The 25,020-nt window shown below is 41.1% G+C and overlaps 1 protein-coding gene across 4 annotated transcripts; it reads right to left on the minus strand.

Annotated features, from left to right (window-relative positions):
- Positions 1–11,952: 11,952 nt before the first annotated feature.
- On the minus strand, positions 11,953–25,017 carry LOC121683955 (aldehyde dehydrogenase family 3 member A2-like). Of its 4 annotated transcripts, none has more exons than XM_042063837.1 (11): positions 24,904–25,017; positions 19,771–19,987; positions 19,344–19,575; positions 18,431–18,516; positions 17,839–18,047; positions 16,259–16,376; positions 16,018–16,159; positions 15,397–15,563; positions 14,428–14,527; positions 13,379–13,641; positions 11,953–13,038 (listed from the first exon to the last, which is right to left on the minus strand). In XM_042063837.1, the coding sequence occupies exons 2-11, from the start codon at positions 19,924–19,926 to the stop codon at positions 13,024–13,026; spliced, it is 1,488 nt and encodes a 495-aa protein (XP_041919771.1). In that variant the 5' UTR covers positions 19,927–19,987; positions 24,904–25,017; the 3' UTR covers positions 11,953–13,023. The 4 variants fall into 4 exon arrangements, with proteins under 4 accessions (XP_041919771.1, XP_041919769.1, XP_041919768.1 ...); XM_042063835.1 differs by having other exon boundaries at positions 19,771–19,991; XM_042063834.1 differs by having other exon boundaries at positions 19,771–20,030.
- Between the last annotated feature and the right edge of the window lie 3 nt (positions 25,018–25,020).

Consider the following 25,020-nt stretch of genomic DNA (forward strand, 5'->3'; position numbering starts at 1 on the left):
GACTTGACACTTTACGGTCTTCCTTCCCCACTTTTCTGCGCACTCGGAGGACTCAGTGGCGGCTCTGGTGCCTGAGTGGCGAAATATGAGACTAATCAAAGGATATACAGTGTTGTGAGGAGACCTCGTAAATGTGCAAGGTCAGAGATTCTAAAGAACATTTCAACAAAGCCTGCCCCCCCCCCTCCCCTCCTCGCTCCACACACCCGACTCTTACCCTCACCCCCCCGGCCCCACACACACTCAGGACTAGTCACCATGTTGTCTCATCAGCGTGGGTAGAGAGTCTGAGTGTGTAGTGTCTGTGTGGTGGTGAGGTCTGTGGTGAGGTGATATGACTGACCTGGTGATTCACCTAGTCACAGCGAACTGAGAAGCTGTGTGGTATGCACCTCCAACAGACTGTGGCATTCTTACCCGCCACTTGTGTGTGTGCGTGTACACATGTACAGAATAAGGCCAGCAGCTTTGTACACAAACTCCCATGCACACTCACACCGACCCCTCCACAAACTCACAAGTGTTGTTTGGTGAAGCTCAACATTTCAAATACCCAGCCACAGGAAATTAGTCACCATGATACCACTTACAGACTCTTACAGTAATCACTTTATTTGGGAATGGGGTTTACCTCCACAGGCCTGAAATACAACAGCCATTCAGGACAGAATCCAAATGGCCAACCGTCCCACGTGCTCGGAGCGTGAACAAATAGCTGAAATGGACACCAGGGATCAAACCCAGTTCCTCTCAGCTGCGCTGCAGCGCACATCTCCTCCTTCTGTCCTGATGCAGCCGGACATGTCTTAAAGTATCTGCAGTGTGGCACGGCGCCGCGCGGAGTGTGGCGTGCAAGGCTGTCTCTCTGCTCACTCACACACATTCCCTGCTCAGTGAGACGTGCTCATTCATCAGTGTGTGCTTGAGCTGGTGCTGTCCCCACAAGCCCGTTTTGAGACAACACAAACATCACTAAGAGAGAGAGCGAGAGAGAGCGAGAGAGAGAGCGAGAGAGAGCGAGAGAGAGAGAGAGGGAGAGAGAGAGAGAGAGAGAGAAGAGAGCGAGGGGGCAGTTCTGCAGACTTGAAGATTGTCCTCAACACTGTCTCTGTTCCTCTCAGCATATGTATCTCCTTCCCTCAATTTTCTCAGTGGGCACAAAAGAAGAGACTGTTGGAAATATCACTGCTGCATTTCACATTCATCTGTCTTGGCAGCCAAACACACTCTCAGCAAAGTGTCACGTTCTTTACATATCATCATAAGAATACCCTTCGAAACACATATCCTTCTCTGGGTGTTGATGCTGTGACTTGAATGTGTTCTGTTCACATGGCATTCTGCCTATTTTATTGCCATGCTAGCTATTGTTCCAATCAGGAAACACACCCAAAATCATTGTTTCCTATTGCAGTCTGTTCCATTTTCAGACAGGGAGCAGACGTCTAGTAAATGTGTCTAAAGGCGACATCACCCTGATAATGTTGATCTCAGAACTGGCTCTCTGGATTGGCTTTCTGGCCAGGTGGCTCTGTCACGCACGAAGCTCCCATAATCCAACAGGGCAGGGCACAAGTGAATGTATGAATGAGTGAATGAAAGAATACAACAAAGCTACACTATCAGGCAAGATACTCCAACAAAGCCTAGTTAATGGGCCATGGTGGGGTTTATGCCGGTGGTAAGGTGTGGTTGCTTAAGGATCTCGGTCTCTTATATCCAGGAATAAAGGAAAATGTAAAAAGCGGATGGTGTTGCTTTCCCTCACAGCTTCTTTGTCAGAGGGGTCAGGGGGGATGCTTTGGAATTCTCCTTGACAACAGATGAGGAACAGCTTGACATCTAAAAAAAAAAATCCCACCCTTTGCTGGTAACGCAGTGCACGGATTTATCTGAAACATTGGCAGCGATCTCTATTTTGACACATTTTTTTTCTGTCAGTTTTTATGTCGAAGTGGGAGACAGAGTAGCCCCAAGCTGCATATTTTCAGACATAATAATTCAATAGCTCACATTTTTCTCCAGCATTTTTATTTCTGTGTTGAAAAAACAGTCATTGCCGTATTTTCCTACAAAGGCCAAAGCTCGACAATAGGCTACCTTGAGTCTGTGGTTCAATCTACATCATTTTTAAAGGCATTAATGGAAAAGTGGACGGACAAGATAAAACGCAATGACTTGGGGAAATGAGTCAGATGTAATCAAGCCCTTAATGTTTACAGCCTTCTGTGGGGACAGGTGATCACTCACTTAAACAAACAAAATATACACATGGCGCCTTCTCATTACGCTTGTGGGGCAGACTGTTAATATTATGTAAATGGACACCCCCCCCCCCCCCCCCCCCCGTTGGATTCCAGAAATCAATAGCATCTGGAAATGTCAACATGTGTGGGTTTGGACATAATTGCAGTGCGCAAAGATATACAGTTATCTGAAATCCATATTTTCCATCCCTCCTTTGACGTTAATTGTGAAACACTATCACACAAAGCAAATGTTTAAAAGCATTTACCCCAGGAAGACGATATTGGGCCACGAAAGCCACACCAATAACATCAAGTCACCCAATGAGAGCCACAGTGTGGGTGTAAACAACTTCCTTCAACATGTTATTATTGCTTTGAAAACAATGGAAACCAGTGAAAGCCATGCAAATTGGGTGTTATGAAATAAGTTGTGTGGCTTCTCTCTCAGTTCAGTCTACCTTCAAAATGTGACAGTATCCCTAACTCAAAGGAAGGGATACACACACACACACACACACACACACACACACACACACACACACACACACACACACACACATACTGTACACACACACACACACACACACACACAGTTCCTTTCCCACAGCGGCCCATTTTAGAGTGTGCAGCTGAAAACACTTCACTATGATCCCAGCGTTGTTTAATAGCTGGGACATATGCCCATGTATGAAGTCACAGAGAGTTAACTCGGGCTAAACAGATGTCAATGAGAACAAAGTAGAGATACACTCTCGAGGCACACAAAGACACACTGGGTCAAATGATGGGAGAGGCCTGGCTCACTCACAAAGAAAACCAGGAATGATGCTTGGTGAAAAGAAGACTAGCTTTCTCTGTATTCATAACTGTAAGTCTTTGCTTTGACTTAAGACCAAATAATTACCAACAGTGATAATTTCATTTGAAAATGTGCCTATTTGTTTTACACGTGTGTCTATTACGTAGATTAGATTAGATTAGATTAGATATCGGCCTATGGATTACATTGTGATTATGCATCATTACATTCTAAAATTAAAGGTAGGCTTATTCCGAATTAAAAGCTATCTTGAGAGATTATCCTCTGACTGGCTTTAAATATCTTCCTCAATTCCACTTGGAAGCACATATTCATTTGCTTCCCCAGATTACAAAACACTGTCACAGGGGCTGAGGTAAAATTAGGGCCTTGGGCGAAATTAGTTATTTTCATACCCTTTTGCTATGACTCAAGGCCCTCCAAATGCACTCAATCTGGGAGACGCTAACAACCTGGCTGTCTGCTTTAACGAGCACTGAAGTAGTTTGCGCTGACAATGGCTTCCCCTTCAACCTTCATCCCTCACTGGCTGTGGGCACAAGAGCACTTGCTGGGGAACTCTCCAGTTTCCAAACTCGGCAGAGTCTGAAGTCAAGGGCCTCTTCGCCATGCTAGAGGAGTAAGGGCATGAGCGAGAGAGCGAGAGAGAGAGAGAGAGCGGGAAAGAAACTGAGGTGAGTCGGAGCCCACACAAGGAGAGACAGGTTCACTCTCTGACCCTCGAGATGAAGTGCAGTTTGCAGGTGCTCACTAGCCTGTGACACCGAGAGCAAAGGAGCTGAGGAGCTTTGGGGTCTGGCAAACCCAGAGGACAAGTGGAAAAACACAAATCATGAGTGAACTCCATCGGGCAAAGGGAGAAACCCTCAGTGTTTTCTGCACCAACAGGGGAATTTCGACTAATGCTGCCCCTTGGAGTGATTTAAGGCCAGGGTTGAGGAAAGGGAGAAGAAGGAGGGGGGTGTCTGGAGGGAAGGGAGAGGAGGGTATTTGTTGAGACTGACACAGAAGTAGAAATTCTTCTGGACCCTGCATTGTTTACAGAGGGGAAACATGAGCCCCGGTATATCCTGCGCAGCATAACGCACAGCTTGACCACCGGCAGAACAAGACTCCATTGTTCGGTGTCTGCCTGAAGTAAGTTGAGGCGGTCGCCCTTTTTTTGGTCCAAACGATACCTTAGGCCGAGACGGTTATTTATGAAATCCGGGGAAAGTGTTCCGAGTGGAAAGCAGGTAATTTCAGAACAGTAGGCCTGTGATTGTTAACTGTGTAGTCTCATGAAAAGTAGTTGAAAAGGGACCAGTGGGAGAGAAAGACTAGATAAGGGAGGGATTATTCCAAAGTAAAACGCAATTTAAGAATCGAGTGCATTCATCACTGTGAAACTAGGCTGCTGAAACCCTGACATCTCTATGAGAAGCTGACTGCACAGAGATGTAGTTCTAAACTACAAATTACAGCCGTGGCACATCCCCACTCCCACTCGTGTCATATTGCTTATTATGACCGCCGCTAGCGAAGCGGTCATATAGGGATTGTCAAAGTTTTTTTTTTTTTTCCCCGTCATCTACTTCCTGAATTTTTGGTCAACGATACCCGGGACACCGAAACACCGGGGCACATGAAATTTGGTGGGTATGTAGCTCCCCTAGACTTTTACGGAAAAAAATTCACTCCCCCCTCGCGCTGGGCCCCCCGAAACCCAAAAAATGCAGTTTTCCCTAAATAACTACCTGAACCATGGCACCGAGGATGAAATTTTTATGGTATGTTGGTCTCAAGGGCCCACATCAACCTAGTCCATGATCACTCATTTGTGATTTGCAACCCCCCGGTAAAAAATGAAAATGCAATATCATTCTTTAATCGCCCCTCTCTTCAGTTAAGATGTTCAGAACTGCACCAAATTTTATGTGTATGAATTCAGGGTAGGAATTTCACGGCGGCCACGACGGCCATGGCCGTTGTAGCCCCTTGCGTTGGCCGTGAAGCCCCTTTGAAAATCATAGGTTTACAGGCCACGGTGGCCTTGGTGCCCCCTTCTTTCAATATTCTGCTTTGTGTCCTACTAATAGCTATATAATTTTTATTTAGCCTGTGGCCTGTCAAAATAATCTTAGCATTCACAGCGCAAATTAATTTAGTCTTTTACGCAGTGGAGAAAGTGACAGCGCAAGAAAGAAAGTTTGTCTAAATTCACCCATTCTTCTCAGTTGAACTATTTGCGAAGTAGCCTATTCATCACACAGACATCACAAGTATCACATGAAAGAGCTTTTTCTCAGCTTTTAAACGATGTTAGCCGATAATTGCTGTGTTGAACGGTTCGCGAGAAAAGTAAATAATATAATTCAATTTAATCATACATTCTACTGAAGGTTTTGCGTCCATGATCTCCCTACCATTCATCTCGGTGGAATACTTCACGAACCCTTCTTTTAACACATGACAAACCACATATCAGAATAAACAGTAGACCTTACCGAACACAAAGGTGTAAAGCAGTCCCCTGTATAGTTAGCCGTTCCAGAGTAATCCAGTTTTGAATTTGCAGTAAATTTCAACATGCATGGATGTCTCCAAATTTGGGCTTTAAGTTTTACAATGTGTTTAAATTGTTCCACATGATTTCATAACGGGCCAAATACAAAATAAATGTTACAAATATCTCCTAGATATTGGTAAATCAGAGGACAGCTGACTAAGTGTTTGTGAAAGTAGCCTTAATGATCACAAAATGCTAAGCATGCATCTTGGCTATTTGAGTTTCTTAAAGCTGAGCTGTGCTTAAATTTAAATTGTTCAATACATGATTTCATAGCAGGCCAAATATAAAATAAATGTTATATATAGTCTAGATATCTGTTTTTATTAGATGATCAGATGATTTACAGTTATATGTAATATGTCATGTTTCATGTTTTTGTAATGTTTCATACAGTGATGCATGCAGGTCTACTGCAGTGAATAGGCTAAATACAACTTTGATCATTTTTATAGCCTACTACTGTATAGTTAACTTTGGCCTTGGTGCCCTGACATGTGGCCTTTGTGCCCCCCACCAAATATGCCCAACTGAAGGCCAAGTGGCCTTGCCCCCAGAATGGTGAAATTCCAAGTCTGCTGTATGATTAACCTGACATTCTCTGGGGGTATGCCAAGTTTCGTAGAATTTCATCCATGGGGGGTCTAAAAAAATGAAGTTATGTGTACATTTAGTGACTGTACACTCATTGGCCTGTAGATGGTGGTGCACACACATACACACACACAGGCATGCACATACTATCGGTATCGGCAATTAGAACGGCCGATACATAATTACAAATTCAGTAGGATTAAAGGAAAACTAAATATTCATCATCATTTGGCAGCATTTCCAGTATTGGCGTTACGTAGTCGTTTGTCTACGTTTTGGCGCATCGTTGCAGTGAGATGTGATTTTGTTGGAAGTTAATCTAAAGTGGGTTGGAAAGACGCTTCGGGACAACACTGTAGTTTACCGCAGAGAACGTCTAATAAGGGTAGGATGATTTTCACATGAAATGTAAGTCTAATTTCTTCTTGAAGCCGAAATAAATCTGATAATGTTTATTGGACATGCTTGGTTTTAACTGCAGGTAGCCTACAGTACGTTAATCTTATACAAGTTGTATGCCTACAACCTAGGTAAAATAATGTAAGCCTACCATTAGCATTGGTTGAGTGATGGAGGCCAATTTGATTATTGACCAGTGTATTTGTAGAAAGCCATAAATGCGGTTACCAAGCAAATTGATCAGCACTGTAATTGTATATTTCGACTGTCATCTTCTTTTCGGACCATATAGCCTACAGGAGCTAAGTGAGTTAGTCACAACGCGTTCGCTAACGTGATGGTTTTCCAATGGAAAATATAGGCCTAGCCTACCTGAAAGATAACCTGTCTATGAAGCATAAACAGGCTGGGACATTTCTGCTTGCTAAATAGGTTTTTCTGCTGTTGATTCGCTCACAGTCCTTGGTGGCCCTGTCAATGCTTTGTAAAATGTTGCATTACAGTAGACAACAAAAAGTCTCAAAAAAGCATCTGAGCTAACATTCATTCCCAAACAATCCTCTATTTTCAAAGGCGTTTCAAGTAACGTCAAGGAAGAGCATGGCTCAAAGTAAAGTGCTGAGGCGACGTATCGGAACTCCCCCTATTACCGTCGGTCTCGTATTTCCACCGTCTTGCGTGTATGTGTCACTTAATATCCATTTCTATACAAACCAAGACAGCGGACTCCTAAAGAAACGCAACCACCCACACCATAGGTTTATCTAAATTAGCTATGTACCAAAAGATTTTACTCGAAGACTCGAAGTGCTGTAAACAGTGTTGTAAGGCTGCGTGTACACAACCGCTTGGAGCTCCAGTGGAATTTTAATTTCATGATGAGAATTCTCGGTCTAACCGTTCATGTGCCGTTGAAACGGTGTAAATAGGCGACCCATCAGGCCAGCACTATAACTCAGAGCGTGGTAAACAAAATCGGGTATTTCAGGCAGTAAATGCTCCCATTAAAAACCAAACCAGATTTTGTTCAAATCTACACATCTATGGCTACTGAAAAATGTAAGGTTCAGTTAGTAAATGTTATTTTGAAGTGTTAAAAAACGTTGTTTTAGATGTTGTTGTGTCTGAACAAACCCACTGTGCAAGGTGACGTCAGAATGACGTCTTTTCTATGTCATTTTTGGACGTCCAATTTTGGTCCACTGAAGGGGTTGTTTTGTAATGCCAGGTGACGTCTTTTTTTGACGTCTACTGCACGTCTAACGTTCACGTCGGTGGGACCTCCATAAAAGGGCTATTTATAGTCCAAATGTGGTCGTTTTAGACGTCTTTTCAACATCAAATTTAGACTAAATTTAGACGTTATTTTATACTACTTCTATAACTTTCAAGAGGGTGGGAGACATGTTTTCTGTACCAATCTAGTCAATTATCGTAACACCCCCAATTATCACCACTTTAAGGGTCCCATTTCGAAGTGGCCACTTCATTCGCGCTTTCTGTGATTCACTCAGCTGGGTGAAATGTAGGCTATTACAACTTTTCGCCAAGAGGTGGCAGCTTAAGTCCGCTTGATACTGTAAGCCAGGTATTTTCAACCAGTGGTCCGTGAGGACATTGCTGATGGTCCCTGACCATGGATTCAGTAGTTGCAATGTGGAAATCAGTATTTTTCCCACGAACAATAACGGACGCAGCTCTCAACTTGGCCCGTTAAAATGTGAACAGTCTAGCGACGCATTTCACGAAGGCCCTTTTGGACATGTCAATTATTTGTACCACTGGTTAGATGTAAAACTGCATTTCTTTTTAGACTATTGGTATTTAATTTGTGCATTGACAATAAATATTGAATATCATATGAACTAAAGATGACTAAAATCGTGCATATGTAAAAGAAACATTCACAAAAATCCATGGCATGACCTCTCTTCTTGATAGGTGTTGAAAAATGCATGGAAATGACAGGGATTGTTTTGTTTGTTAATAAATAAATAAATAAATAAATAAATAAATAAATACATGTAAAACTGATACCTTCTGCTTTCCCCAAATACAATGTAGCCTACAGGTGTACATGACCTTTCATCAGTCCAGTTGCAATGGATGAACTGTGATGAACTGCCCTACTTGTGATTGTTTAGAGATTTTAAAGGTTTATAACAATGCTACACATTTTTTGGCTAGTGCTACAAATCTATTCACCTAAGCAGCGCCAGCAGGCTACTTGCTGTGCGGCCCGCACACACACACACACACACAGGCATGCCAAACAAGCATACACAAAAGTTTCAAGAGTGGGGGTGGAGTAGAAGATGGATACAAATTGATTAGTGTGATTTATGTTCGCGGAAAGGATGTACAGGACTGAGCGGCGGTCATATTTTGTACCGCTATGCGGTACATCTAGTTTCAAAGTCAAATTCATCATGTTACTTGGCCTACACAGTGATATCAATTGAATATGTGTTATATGTGTATATGTGAATAAAAGTGTGTGTTTTATGCAGTCATCGTTTTGCACGGATTTGGCAAGTCATCTATAAATACTGGTTTGCCAACTGCACCACAACTCAGCCCATATCTCATAGTCATGTGGAATATGTTTGCAAGTTGCGTTTTTTCAACACAACAAAAAATAAAAGCGATCTATTTTTAGGTGCCATTCACTTGGCAAATGTGAAACCTCACTATGGATTTGTCTACTCAAGAGAGCTGCTTGTTAAGAGCAGCACCTTAATTGCCTTAGCCCCAGATCCTGTCTCATTAGTTTACAGATGATGTCAGGGAGAAGCGAAAACATCCAACTAAGCCTTTGTCTGGATCTTTCATTCCTATCCACTTTGTCCCACCAGGACACAGACCTCCAAAATATTTATGGTGTGAAGTCTGAAATATTAACTTTGCAGAAACCTGTTTAAATTCCTCGAACATGCAAAAGTATTTGGAGAGAGTAAATGTGGAGAATGCGAGTGTGTGTGTGTGTGTCTGTGAGAGAGAGAGAGAGAGAGAGAGAGTGTGTCTTGGCAATCCCGACCACACTGAAAGCCCATGTGTTGATCTATTACATGATTTGTGTTAATGATGGTGACTGATGGTATACACTGTTACACTGACTGCCTTACTCATGAGAACTGTTACAGTGTGAAAGAGCAGACTAGTGCTATGTCAGTACCGAGGGGTTTTAAGGGTGCGACTCTGACATGGGTGGAGGCGGTGATCATGGATCTCTCTGCTGGAGCAAATGGACAAACCATGGTCGGCGAAGGGTTAACAGGTTACCATGGCAACGGGTCGACGGGTATTTGGCATACGCCGCCAGGACACTCTGGTCGAGCCTGTCTGCAACAGGCGTAAGGTGAAGGGACAGATGACAGCAGGAAACCTAACCAAACAAACACGAATGGTGGTGGGATGGGGAGTGTCTGAACACAGCCAGTAATCTCCAAAAAGACGGTGTCTTAGCAAGTCAAATGGTTTTAGCCAACCATAATAAAGAGATTACAATGTTTTTCCAGGCCACTCCTTGATTAGCGCGCACACCACATTGTGTTTGCTCTGTCTACACTGGAATTTGTAATTGCTCTGGCTGCAACCATTTGGACATTGAAATCCATCTCTGAGGGGGGCCGAGAACATTATTAACACAGCGTGACTGCCAGAGAATCTCAAAAGCAGTAGTCTCCCTTCGTCTCAGGGAATGGCTGTATAACAACAACAAAATACACTGTAGTGCTGCCAATAATTAAAGGAACAAAATGGCCGTAACCGCTGTGCATGTTGCAGACCATTAGTTTGAAGAGGCCGAGAGGAAAAGGGAACCTGTACTCGGCTGTAGAGCAGCTTTAAATATCCTGAGCTCCCAGTGGGCCTACAGGGGTGGGTGCCACTGTGTTCTGGTGCCTTGTAGGCCCTTGGCCCACATTAGTGAGTGACCAAAGGGGAGATTGCTCAGCATCACATAGGCACTGGCTGGCCTGCTATCACCCACCCAACCCTTTCTGTGTGATCTGTTCGGGCTCAAATGTAGAGGTGACAGACAGACACAATCTCATGAAAACAGCCACAGCCTCAGGCTGCCGTCTACAACCGACAAGATGCTGAATTATAAAGAGCAAATTTCAGGAAAAAAGCAATTTGTTTAGATGTCAGTATGATTAGACCAAATGCATACTTGTGAGCCTCTGTGCATGGCAGCATACAGTACAGCAATGTTGGCGTAGCAATGTTTCACCACACACAGTGAAAAGCAGTGCATCTTGGTGTTGACAATATCTCCAGTTTGCTCTGAGGGCAAATAAAATCAACACAAATATTTTGTGTTTAGATTTAGGAATCATCTTCAAAAAACAAGCAGCCCCAATAAACCTAAGTAACACTTTACTTGGATATTCCACCAACAGACTATCTACATATGCTCAGATTATCAACAAACTATCTGTTGACACTGTTAAATACAATTTATGGTTGAGGTAGAGGATTGGGTTTAGTTAAGGTGATGTTAAGTCTCTGTGGGTGGACTATCCAAGTCCAACCTCTCTTTGCTGAACTGTGACTTCACCATTTTCATGACTAAATTGAAAAAATGTGGTGAAAGGAGCACTTGTTGCTACCCAAGACTTTATCTGGAAAGGTGGGCAAGCACTGAAGAATGGCCACATCTGCCAAGAAGAGAACATGAGCATACAGTATGGGTTCTATGGTTAAAAATATATTTTTTTGGTAACCAGATGACACACTGCATGTATGTGTTTGCCTCTTCTGGCACTGGCCACGTTAGGGGTGAGCTGGTATGGCGGGAGAGGGAATAAAACCCGGTGGGCATTTTTGTGCCAAAAAAGTGCATTTTCAATGCCAGCAGTCTAAATCACCCCAGTGGGTGTCATTGCTGATTTCAGCATTACTAGAAATGCTACTCTGGCTATCTGTCAATGAAACCAGCACCCAGACAGAGCCCAGAGTCCTATGCTGGCACTACCGCCACTAGGTTTGAATCTGGGCTGTAGTTTTTTTCTGAGAGTAATGGCAATAAAATAAAAGACTAGCATGGACATAAAAATGCTAACTTGTTAAATTGTGTACTACTATCTATTAAAATGCACAATTACGGCTGTAGAAAAGTAGAGCAGAAAATCAACAGAAAGCTATAGAGTTCTACAAATTGATATGGTATCATGACACTATGACACTCTCTGTGTACTACCAGAAACACAATAAATCACACAGACAAGCTTACAGCATCTCAACTTGTCTAAACCATTTCCTATCCACTTAGAAAATGCAGTAACATACTGTAGTTTTGTGTGGTGCACAATCATTTTTCAAAGAATGAAAGGCTGCTATTTTATTATTTATTTTATTTGCATTTATCTATTGACATCCTTTGTGCTGTATTACTGACTGTGGTGCTGAACTACATCTCATAATAAACACACTGCATTTCAACTGAATAACATCACCCCACAAAAAAGTCCAAAGACCAAAATGTTGTGATATTTTTCTAAAAACAGTATTACATTCTCACTGTGCAACTTTGTGTTAAAACTGCTTAGCATATAGCAGTAGTTTCTAAAGGCTCAATACCTGTTTTCGGTCCCAGTGATTAGCACCAGGTTTAGGATGTGAGACATCCTACTTGGCATAAACCTGCCACATACAGAGTCTGGATGGCCAAATAATGCCATCTAGTGTCAGACAGGATCAAATACCTTTTCCCTCCAGGAAGGAAGACCAAAATGAGCTTTTCAATCTGGATGATTTGCAGCAGATGAAAATAAAACAGATAGGGGAAAATTACATCATAAGGAAGTAAAGATGTTTTTTTCTATTACAGATATGGCAATATATATATTAGTAGCAAGATAAGATTAAGTAGATAAGTTATAGTCTATAGACGATTCTACCGCAAGGTTGTTGATATTTGATCTTGACAGACAATTAAATGACTGTGGCTGTGCTCCTGAAGCAGCCATGTTGATTGGCTGGAATAGTGTACAGCTTCATTCAAGGCACTTTGTTTTACATTTTGACAGAGCCAGGAGTGTGGATAAACAGTGTAGGCCTACACAAATACTGCTAGAGCTTGAGGAGCAAGTCACTGATTTAGACAAAAAGTGTGCTAGATTACAATTGCGAACCACTCTTTTAGGTTTAAGAATTTTAGACATGAAAGAAACAAATACATCTTGAAAGCATGTTCTATACTCAATGATTGTAATAAAGTGTGAAAGATAGAATAGGAAATACTATTTAGTAAAATGGTACTATTTCTTGCTATCAGTAGTATAGTTGCAAAAAAGTGCTACTATATAGATTAATAAACAAAGTGGTTATTTCCCTTATGATGGAAACAATGCTATTATAAAAGTATTAGTGACCATTGTATTGTGTGACAGAATTTGAAGCAGCAGTCATCACACTGGAGTGTCCTGTAAATCAAGAAAACAATTAGTTTTACCATCATGAACCATCATAAACATCCTCCTAACATCATAATCATAGATAATCTTCTGTATGGCAACTTGACACAATAGCAACAGCAAATGCTGATCTTTGTGTACTGAATAATATGTAACACACACACACACACACACACACACACATGTTCAGCACAAGGAGATAGATAGAGACAGATCATTACTTAATTCATCCCCAAGGGGAAACTGTGGTGTTGCAGCAGCAATTTACTTAGATCACAACAAATCCATAGTTTTACACGCGCGGACATGAGGTATAGTGTATGTAATGAATACGATTACTATACCTCACCTTGAGCAGCACCACCAGCAGTGCAATTAGCAGGGCTAGCGCCACCATGGTGGCCACCACAGCCCAAACGCACGTGAACCGAGCGCAGCTGCAGAGGCGAGTTACCATGAAGAACTTGGCCCTCTTCAGCTGAGTGGTGTTCTGCGGCGGGTAGCGGACCTGGTTCATGCCCTCCATGGCCAGTGCTTTGATGAGACAGGACCTGTGGTGACTAAGACGGTCAAAGGTGTGCTTGCCGTGGTAGCAACCCATCCCACTGTTTCCTACATGGTGGAAGAGGAGAGAGGCAGAGAACAGGGAAGAAGACAAAGCTCACTACTTGTTTTTTACTTTCTTAAAGCCTGGTTAGTTCTAACAAAACATGTCCTACAAACAAAACATGTCCTACAAATGCACATATAGCACATTTAGTTCCAGTAACAGTGAAATGTGCATTAGGAAAACTAAAAGGGACATGCCTACAACAAAGTGCCAAGGAAATAATAAAACGGTTTACTTGTACTGGAGAGAGTTTATAGCAACTTTATATTTATTGTGAGCAACCATGAAATGCTTAGTCTGCAAGATTTTTAAAATAGATGGCAAAAACAACAGAAATGGCTCCAGCCACATCTTAGCCCAAACTTGACGACTGGCCAGAAGCACAGTGTGCTGAGACCGGAGCTCCTGAGTGCAATATACTCTGCCTTGAAGCAGTACAGAACATGGGAGCAGTGGAATTGGAATGGCCTTGTGGATGACAAAAAACACACCTGACACCAATTACATAGCTATTTTTACATAGAAGTCTAAATGAATGGGGAATACAACAAACATGAATGAGTTTTCATTCATGTTTGTTGTATTTTAATTAACTAATGCACAGGCCATCATAATTTATCAGAAAATTCAAATATGTCTGATTTTTGCTGATAGGCAAAAGCCTGGTTAACACTATGGAATATGGAATAAAACAAAATATTGAATAACAATGTCATCAATGTACTGTTGATGCGGACATTTCCTATTTAAGTGTTAGCTTAAGCTTGCTTATGATTTGTAAACCTCACCGACACCACCAAAGGGGAGAGAGTTGATTGTGTAATGCATAATGACATCATTGACGGTCACTCCACCACTGGACGTCTCAGAAAGCATTCGCTTTATCACCTAAAAAAAACAAAAGGTAGAGCTGCTGTAATACTATTAATTGATATCTCTTTTATTTATCTAGCTTGGCTGACACAACTGAGATTGAGAAGGGCTCTGGGGGCGCTGCATTCACTTCCGAGTTCCAAGGTGCGTAACCAGCAGTTAAATTAAACTTAAATTGGTCCATGAAACTATTACCAAACCTTTTTTGAAGTACAGCACAGACATCTCTCTGGGTTCTAAATGCAGTTGTTTACTCAATTCCAAATAATTCTCAATTCTCAAGCGCAGCCATAGGTAGTGTTTAACCAACCATTAATCGTACTCCTCTGTCTGCCATAAAGCGTGTCCCATGCTGGTTATGCGGTTCACCCAGGCTATTGTCAAACAATAAATGGCCATACCCCCAACATGTTTCAATTAGGTTTGTCCTTGTGATGATTACTCGTTTTTAATACTCACCATGTATGAGTATGAGTACTGGTATATACAGTACTGTATGCACTGATTTAATTTGCTTTCTGTGTGCATCAAGAGTTTAAAATCATGCTTTCCATATTGATGTTTTAAACTGATTTCAACTTATTTGACTTCACAGTACTGTATTACGATGAATGCTGATATGATAATGACTAAACCTCAGCAACCTCACCTATATAGACACTTGTCCTCTTATCAGCCGACTGACTGAGACCAAAGGGCATTGACGACAACTTTGGGTTTTTGCCACAATGTATGAGTAGGAAGTATTAGTAGGAAATGTGGCCTAGTGATAATTACTTTTTTAATGAACATTATCCATGACTATCTTGCCCCTGCTTACATCTCTAAGCAACAGTCGGGATTCCCAAGAAGCAACACACCCTGTGATACTTTGTGCTGTGTACCTTCTTATCTTGTGAGAAGACATAGAGAGCCAAGGGCTTCTCCCGGTCGTTGATGAAGCGAATGGCCTCATCCACACTACTGACGGAGACAATGGGCAAGACAGGCCCAAAGATCTCCTCCTGCATGAGCCTGGCATGAGGGGACACGTCCCGCAAGATGGTGGGGGCTGAGGATGGCAAAAGATGAGGATGTCAGATTTACATCAATGTAATAAACTTGCTTTAAAAGCACAATGGCTTTGACCACTGGATCAATTAAAATAGATTTGTGGTATTCCTTATGATGTGTTACTTGCTTTCTCCAGGGTGCAAGTATTTTTCAAGGACTTTTTAAACGTAACTTTCTGTTATGCGTGTGTACCTCTGTCCTGGCAAACTCTAATCAGTACATGTTAGTTTTCATTGTACCAGAGAGTATCACATGGAATTGATTTTCCATGCTGATAAGCATGTACCATATTATGACTCCCATATACAGTACATTGTAAAGACACATTATTATTTGCCAAAGACCACTCACAGTATGTGCCTTTTTAATTCCTTTACAGGATTGCTGGTTAATTGCTACCAAGTTGAATACAAATGTTGTTCATATTCAACGTGTTAATTCAACTTCCTTACCAATGTAACATTCTTCTCTATCATTCTTCCCACCCACAGTCACAGAGCTGCCTTCCAGGAGAGCCATGACACGATCAAAATGGTGCTGGTTAATGATGCGACCATAGTCTGGTGAGGTTTTAGGGTCTTCACCGTAGAACTCCTGCAATTACATAGGTATATATATATATATATACATGGAAGTCTACACTCATGAAAACATCAAACACTGTAAATCACCTGCAGAGTTATGGACACTAACCCGTAATGTCCGCTGAATCTCTTCAACAACTCGATCTTGGATGCCAGGCTCACACAGGATGTAGTCAGGTGCGATGCAGGTCTGACCACAATTAGCAAACTTTCCCCAAGTGATGCGACTTAAGGAACAAATCAGTCCATCAGATTTCAGAATAATTTAAGACATACAGTTGTTTCATGTTGGAATAGATTGTGTTTTTTGTGAATGATTGGGAATTACAGTTTTTTCTGATTGCTTAAGCACATTTTTTGTAACTATGGCTTTTTTTGCAAAACTCTACACACAAATTGGAAAACCTTTCATCCAATCAGCAAAACATTGTAGTTCTCTTGCTAACACACCTTGCTAACTTCTCTTGCTCTCTTGCTAACACACCTTGCTTAACTCTTCACACCTTCGTAAAAATGGTGTTTTCGTATCAAACAGTAAACACAAGCCATCACAATAGTAAGCACACAATGTGCCAACGGCACACTGATGGTATGAATAAAAACACATCTGGCTTTTGCTTTCTCTGTGCACAAGGTAGACTATGTCAGTTTGAGGTCATAATTTTGTCATAGTTCTGTAAACATACAGGGATCCAAACTTCAAGTATTACATGTAGTGTTTATTTACACACATCAAAACAAACACAAGTGTGTTTTTCCAAGTCAAAACACAAAATAGCAATGTCACTAAGACAAAACAAATCAGTCTACATCGGGTCGTCTCTCTCAAAATGTCGTCTACATCACATGCAATGTCCTAGTCCAAGGCACCGGGGAAAATATATTCTGGAATGACGTATCCAGGCCTGACATGATAATATATTTTTTTGCCTGCAAAGGGCTGTTTCTTACTCTTCTTACCCTTCCTATTCCCCCTCCTCATCCTCCTCTTGCTCCTCCTTGTCCTCTTCCTCTAACTTCACCTCCTTGTCATCCTCTCCCTCTCACTTCTTTACCTCTGCATCCTCTTCCTCCTCTTCTTCCTCCTACTTCTTCACCTCCACGTCCTATTCTTCAGCCTCCTCTAATTCTTACTTTTCTCACTCTTCCTGCTCCCTCCATTGTACCCATTGTACATTACCTGTGGCTTATTTATAGTGCTTAGGCTGATTGCAAAGTGAACTAATTATCTAAAACAGTTTTCATATGAAAAAGTGTTCCAGAGAGTTGGCAAAATAGTGAAAATAATAGCCATACATGTATATAGATTTGCTAGGAGTGTGTTGATCATTTGAAAATTGAGTGTAAAGCATGAATTGTGTTTACAGTTCTGCAAAAATAGTGTTGTGCAGTGAATTGTGCCTACAGTTGTGCAAAGTGTGTTACGAAATTGCAAACGGAGTGCAAAGCAGTGTTTGTGCTTTTAGTTTTGCGAACTCAGTGAGTGGTTTTGCTATAAGTATTAATAGTTTTAGAAATTGTGCTATAAGAATCACGGTTGTGTTTAAGCATTCAGAAAAAACTGTAACAAGAAATTGATAGGCGTGCTATGTTAAAACAAACTTTTCCATGAAAGTAAATCATTGCAGTCCAAAGTCAGCATGTTAAATATGTGCAGTTCCTAAAACTAGTCATAGTCACAAGTCTTACCGACAGGCAATGCTGAGGTCACAGTCTTTGTCAATGTAACAGGGGCTCTTCCCTCCCAGCTCCAGGGTGACGGGGGTGAGGTGGCGCGCGGCCGCCTCCATCACCAGCTTCCCCACAGTGCTGTTTCCCGTGTAGAAGACGTGGTCAAACCGCTGCCCCAGCAGCTCCTGGGTCTCAGGGACGCCTCCCAACACCACGGGATACATCTCCTAAAAAATGTTTCAAAAATAGAAGAAAATATAATATTCTATATATATATTTCAATGTATACATCTTTGAAGTACTTGAAGCACCCTCAAATTGATAAGAATTTGTCTAAGAATGTCTCCGGAACTTTATAATCAGAAACTAGAAATGTCAAAAGAGCCCAGTGAACTCACTATTTGCCACGCATACTGCAGCACTTTAATGGAAACAAATCAGTACACATCCCAGTACAGACCAAATACTGCTGCAAATCCTTAAGACGAGCAACAGTATGAGAGGGGTGGCAGTAAGGTCACTGCCACTGGCACCAACACACACAGAGCTAAAATGAAAAATAAAAGCCAAAACACTAATTACAGAGGAATAGAAACACAAGGGAGTGAACCTGGTCCAAATACTGAGGGAGCAGTTCTTTGAGGAGACTGGCAGAGTGCTTGCTCAGCTCAGAGGGCTTCACCACAGCTGCATTTCCTGTCCAGCAAGAAAGAAACAGAAAAACAGAAGACATAACAGAAAATGGAAGTGAGAAGCATCTTAAAACAGACAACCGTAAATCTGATGAGATTATTGGAATCAGAACTCTTTATAGTACAGGATTAGTTTATATCCAGATGTTTCTGTTATGTGTTCTTCCACATATGAGATGGCTGTTTATATTTCTTTCTGTTCCTGTACTGTCCCTGAGTACACTCTAAAAAATAAAGGTCCTTAAATGTTTGTTTTTCCATCACATATAGTTCCATAAAGAACCATGACTTTGTGTTGAACCTTTACATCAAGTGAAAGGTTTTTCAGAAATGGAAATGGTTCTTCAGAAAGACTGTTTTCATACCTATTTGCCTTTTCTTAAATGGTTCTTCAAAGACCGGTATCTTTGAAGCACTGCAAAAGGTTCTTCTATGGCATCGCTATGAAGAACCCATTTTGGCACCATTATTTTGTGTATGTGTCAATGTGTTTAGAGATAAGGGTGAATATTACGGTTTTGCAGTGTTTCACTGTTCTGCATGGGTTGTTCTGCATGGGTGTTTCACTGTTCTGCACATCCCCTGCATCAGTTGCTATCTGCTCTAGATTGCCAAGTTGGCACTAATCAGGGTCTGATTCAGTGTAGTCCACATAAAATGGGATGACCAACGCCATCTCCTGTCAGCCTGGAAGGATATTTAAACCCTGACTAATGACTATTGTATTAAATAAAACTCTGTTACTGTTTGTCCAACAATTGCCTAACTGGGTCTTCATTCATCTGTGGTATCAATATTGGATACTGAAACGGTTTAGCGATTGGTTGGTACCGGCAGCGATGGCTCCAATGAGAGGTTGCAGCGTGAGGGCCCATGGGTAATTCCAGGCTCCAATTATGAGTACCACACCCAGCGGCTCCGCTTGCGTGTACACCTGGTCCGACAGTGTGAGGAGGTTCTTCTTGGCCGGACGTGGGGCGGCCCAGTCTGCCAGACTGCTCTCTGCCAACTTGATGTCATTTTCCAGCCCAATTAGTTCGAACAGTGGAGTGTCAAACTGGCTCTTTGTGCGAGAAGAACACCCAGGTTTATTCAGTTTAATGATTGCTCTAGTTAGTCAATAAACAGACAAGCTACTGAACACAGAATACTATACAAATATGCCAATGAAATAAATTCCTTCCAAAGTCACTCATTATAATGGATAAACGTGTCGTATCAATATGAACTGGTTGATAAAATCTAAGATAATGCTTACTCGATGAATATCCTGTTTGAGAGCTGCTGCTATCTCTGCCTCCTTCTCTGTGATAAGCCTATGCAGGCTTCGGAGTTGCTGAAGCCTGAATGGCAGGGGTCGCGACCTGCCTGAGAGGAAGGCCTTCCTGGCACTGTCCACTGCTTGCTTCTCCATCAGTAGGATTTCCAATGTTGCGCTCCCACCCTCTTTTCACAATGGCAGAACAGCAACTTGGCTGGCTAACAAAGGAAGATATCCGGTTAAGTGCCACACTAAATCTGTGCAGACACACACAAAAAATACATGATGCAAAAAAAAAAATATGATGTGGGGACAAGCATGAAATTAAATATTGATACATTAAATAAACTTTGTGCGAATGTATAAATTATATCACAGAAATATTTTGATATTTTATGTCTTATTATTCAGACATCATTAGACACATCATAATATAACCTTTGTTATGGTCATATAACAGGATATTTTCTTGCTTTGTTGACATAGGATTTCCAAACATTAGCCTATACATCAACAGCAGGACAATATTTGCATAATATTGTAGTGTATTGCTATACTATGGAGTAGAGTATACACTATGGCAATAGGCCTACACATGATCAACTCACTTAATTGTCATAGCCCATAGGCCTATAATCTATCACACTCTTAAAAGTGCTGGGTTATTATTTTAACTAAAGCACTGGGTTAATGACATTTTTACTTTTTATTGGGTTATCATAACCCATGCTGGGTTATTGTTAAGACCCAGGTGCTGGGTTAGTGGCTGAGAGCACAAAAAATCATGTAATGCACCCAGTGCCTGGGTAATTTTAACCCAGTCATTGGTCATTATAATATAGTCTACCAGTTGGATTGACAATCGCAAAGACATGAAGACAACAGTCTTGTACCCCTGGAACGGTGTTCTAGAATGTTTGATTGCAACCGTTGGTCCTCCACATCAAGCGACAAGCCGGCAGTGAAAGCTCGAAGGTATGTTGAATTTGTGTAAAATCCGTATGCCACAATTTATATGATGATATATGATATGATATTTGGTAGAATGCATAGACTAATCCGGTGTAGGCTAACTTTTTGAAGATAGTAACGTTATATTAAGGTTAACATTAATGGTGACGTTAACGTTGCTACACAAGCTATTTTTCAAGCTATTTGGTTATGTTAGCTGCTAACGTTAGCTGCTAACTTGCATACTGTAGGCCAACTGGCTAACTTAGGATAACACATAAGTAAACTCATTGTAGAAGTGTTTTTAATTAGATACTGTATTCTATGACGTCTGTTGTGGTTAGAAAGTGCTTTAACGGGATGTGTTTTCAGCAAACGTTAGGTAGGTAGAAGCTAGCTAGTTAGCGTTAACGTTAGCTTGCCACTTCGCTGGCCATTGCAGGGAGTCATAGCAGAGGTGAAGTTCGGCACTTCTTTTGAATCTGAGGGACTAGAGGTGACTACATATTTGGCATTTACGTTCAATTTAAACAGAACAGAAACAGTAAAGCGGAACTTCAAGCGTAACTGCCAAAATGCAGCCTAGGGTGTTTTTGGGAATGTACCTGAATCAAACTTTAGTTTAAAACCATAATTACGTCCATTTTTAAGCTTCTATGAGTTGTCGTTTTCGGGTGGGGTGGCCTTTTGAATGCACTACTATTTTGATACATGATCGTGTCAAAATCTGTATTTTTAAAACACTAAGAAGGCTCAACACAACTTGAAACTTTGATCGAAGTATTATCAGTGTCTATACACATGAACTCGAGCATTGAGAACATTGTTCGTGTACACATAGTTTACTAAAATGAAAGGGTTTGTTTTTAAAATAGCGCTAGCGATTTGATGCGATCATGTATAAAAGTAGTAGTGCTCCTATCATCAAAAGGCCATTTCACCTGAAAACGACAATGCAAGCTTAGAAGTGGCGCTTCGGACGTAATTTTGCTTTTATGACATCCTCTACATTCACGTTGCACAGTAGCCTAGATCACAATCTACATATTTGTCATATAATGTATTGATAACAAGGTCCTCAAATTGTCTATAAACTAATGCTCCGTACATGATTATCTGTTCCACAGGCAATGTTCAGCCCCACTCATATTCCAGATCCTGCCCAGTTTACAGCTGCAACACAGGTACACAGTAAAACCTTGACCATCATCACCCTAGCATCTATAATTTGGTTCTTAGCTGAAGTTCACTTTGGTTTCAGTCATGTGAAGTTTGTCATCAGGAACACAATATATGAGCAGATAGATCTAACTAGCCTACTATTCAAACATTTCCTTACATACTGAAATCCACTGCTTCATCAATCCCTTATTTAATCAAATATATCCCTGTTTGTTCCCTACATTTACTATCTGTGTCTGTTTCATAGCCATGTACAGTTACTCCCAACAGCAGCAATTGTTTTTTACTGGATGTATTGTACAGCTCAGCTGTGCTGTTGCCGTTTTCGTTGCTGTGCTGCTCAATAATGGAATAATAACCATAATTTAGGTCAAAATTGAAATCACAATTATTTAGCCTAAACCAGGAGTTCTCAACATTTTCTATCCCATGGCCCACCTAGACATACTTGTAACAAAACAGGGCCTGGTAAATAGCCTATTGTTAACATACTGTATGTGAATGTTAGCCTCTTATATTGACCTGGGTTAAGATGAGTTGCATGTGTGGCAATTACTCAGCCCACTGACTTTAGTTTATCTAATTGTGATAAACTTGACGTACTGTTCACTCCAATAATTTAGTTTTTCTTTATTTTCTAATGACACCGGATAATGACGAAGGACTGTTACAGCGACCTCCACACCACCCTCTTCCAGAGCTCCTTCAGAAGACTAACGATAGTGAGATATTTTACATGTAATGTATGTTATCATTTCATAGTGACAACTGTTAATTGGCAGAAGGAAGCCAAATATGAAGGGCTGGGCTCTCCTGAACGTAAGCTATTTAGCATGCAGATGGAGAACACACTGACACAGGCACACACACACAAAATACACAGCACAGTCCTATTCAAAATGGAGAATGACAAAAATTACAGAAAAAGTTTGAGAACCACAGGTGTGGGGTCACTCGTTTAGCTCTGTTAGTTGGACCTGGGTGATGCTGTTATTTGTGTAACGGGCCCTTTTTCTGTATTTCCTAGTGGCACAAGATGATTGGCAACAAGAGACACCCAGTGATGAGCTCTCCTGAATGTAAGTTAATTAACACGCAGACACAGAACAGAGTCTGTAAAGCAACTTTGTAAGCAATTAAAGCTGTGTCACTCACAGACACTCATTTCGGTTACATTACCTGTACAGTCTAGTCTGTTCTCCTGCAATCAAACTAGCTGTCTTAGTCTAAAACTACATACAGTCAAGTTAGTTTGACCCGAGAGCATGGTGGCTAGCTAGCAGGTATCTTCATATTAAAGACAATGTTTCTACTACTAGGCTGATAGAGATTCCACTTGGTAGTCACTAGAGTAGCTGGCTGCCTGTTTCGGTTTTAATTTTGGGTAGGAAGAAAAGTCTCTCTCTCTCTCTCTCTCTCTCATAGGCTAGGCTGTGCAGAGTCCAAAAAGGCTGCCCTCATTCATACGTCATTCTGACTGAATCCGATATGATCTGACACTGATTACCTAAAAGAATCATTAATCTTTGTTTTAACCTTTTTAATCTTTGTGTTTCAAGTGTCCCATCTGTCCCGTCCAGACCTTCCACACAGGATCCCTCAAAGTAAGACATATTTTAGTGTATGATGTGTTTCATGTGTCTATACTTTTTACTCTGTGTTATGGTAGGCTAGAGGCTGAGAGAGGGTAGTCACTAGAGTAGCTGGCTGCCTGTTTCGGACAAGACACATTTCATCCATTGTATTTTTGTTAACACCTATATTTTTTCTGTTTTCCACAGGTCAAAGATTTCCCAGATCAGCTCCTGCAGGATGCACAGGTATTTTGGACAAGTTCTCTCTTCTGTTGTCACTACACTACTGTATTATGAGCATTGCTAGTTAATTGTTTTTTTTTTTGTTTTTTAGTTTTTTGTAAAATGTTTTTTAGATTTTAGTAAAATTGTTGTTCAAAATGAAATGAAACAGTCTTTGAATGAAATGAAACAGTGTTTTTTACTTTTGTACTGTAGCCCATTTGTGGCAATCAATAAAAAATATAAAAATTAATATAATGTATTCTCCTATGTCTATTTCAGCTGATTTTTTCAGCCCTATTTCACCTTGATGTACATGAGTAAAATAAAGTAAAGAAATATGTTTTTGGAAATCCATAAGCAAAAAAACAGAACACCCAATAGTGGGTCAAATATATAACCCAACAGAGAGGTAAATATGAACCAGTAATGGGCTGGTAGGTCATATCCATTTTTCTGGGTTATTTTGACCCATCATGTTAGTAAGAATGACCCATAGTTGGTTTGATAAAAGTAACCCAATTTAGAGTTAAAGTCACCAACCCAATGGATTATGTTATTTTAACCCAACATGAGGTCGGTCCAATAGTGACCCAGGTACCTGGGCTAGGAATAACCCAATTTGGGTTGTTTCCAACCCAGCATTTTTAAGAGTGCAGCCTAATAAATAAGATCACAAATTGCTTATTAACACAACTTTGTCTATCTTATGCAAAAAATAAACTGTGTTTTTAGTGTTTGTTTACATTTCATAAAAATGTCAAGCTCGTTTCAGCTCGCAAACTTGCAGTGCGATACAGCTTCCCAGACGACAGAGATAACGTAATGGCAACTGCACAGACATGACATTTACTTGTTTGAAGTTTCTAGTCAAACGAATTTATTGACGCTTTTTTTTTTAATTATTAACCAGAGTAGCCTAAACCAGTTACAACAATTAGCGTATGCATTTGCTGCACTCAGCCCAAATAACGCTATTTCCGTAGATGATTTTCCCGAAAGTGAAACGCGTTTGAAAACAGACAAAACTTCCGAAAACTCACATAGGCAGCAATTTAGGCTACTGTTTTGTCCAATGCTAAGACTGAATCTCGCACCATATCCCAATAAGCAGGCTGCAACAACCGGCAACTTAATCAAGCAGGTTATTAAGTAAACATCTCTAATACTCTGGTGAACAGCGGATTTGTTGAATTCTTACCCTCACAGGAGCTCGACTGCCCGTAGTGATGTAGCGGCAGTGCAAGCCAGGGGCACAGCTTTGTGTATTTCCCTCGTTGTCCAAGGGCGGCGTATAAAAGATTCGACGTATCAGCAC

This window comes from Alosa sapidissima, chromosome 15 (assembly GCF_018492685.1).
Source record: "Alosa sapidissima isolate fAloSap1 chromosome 15, fAloSap1.pri, whole genome shotgun sequence".
Lineage (NCBI taxonomy): Eukaryota > Metazoa > Chordata > Actinopteri > Clupeiformes > Clupeidae > Alosa > Alosa sapidissima.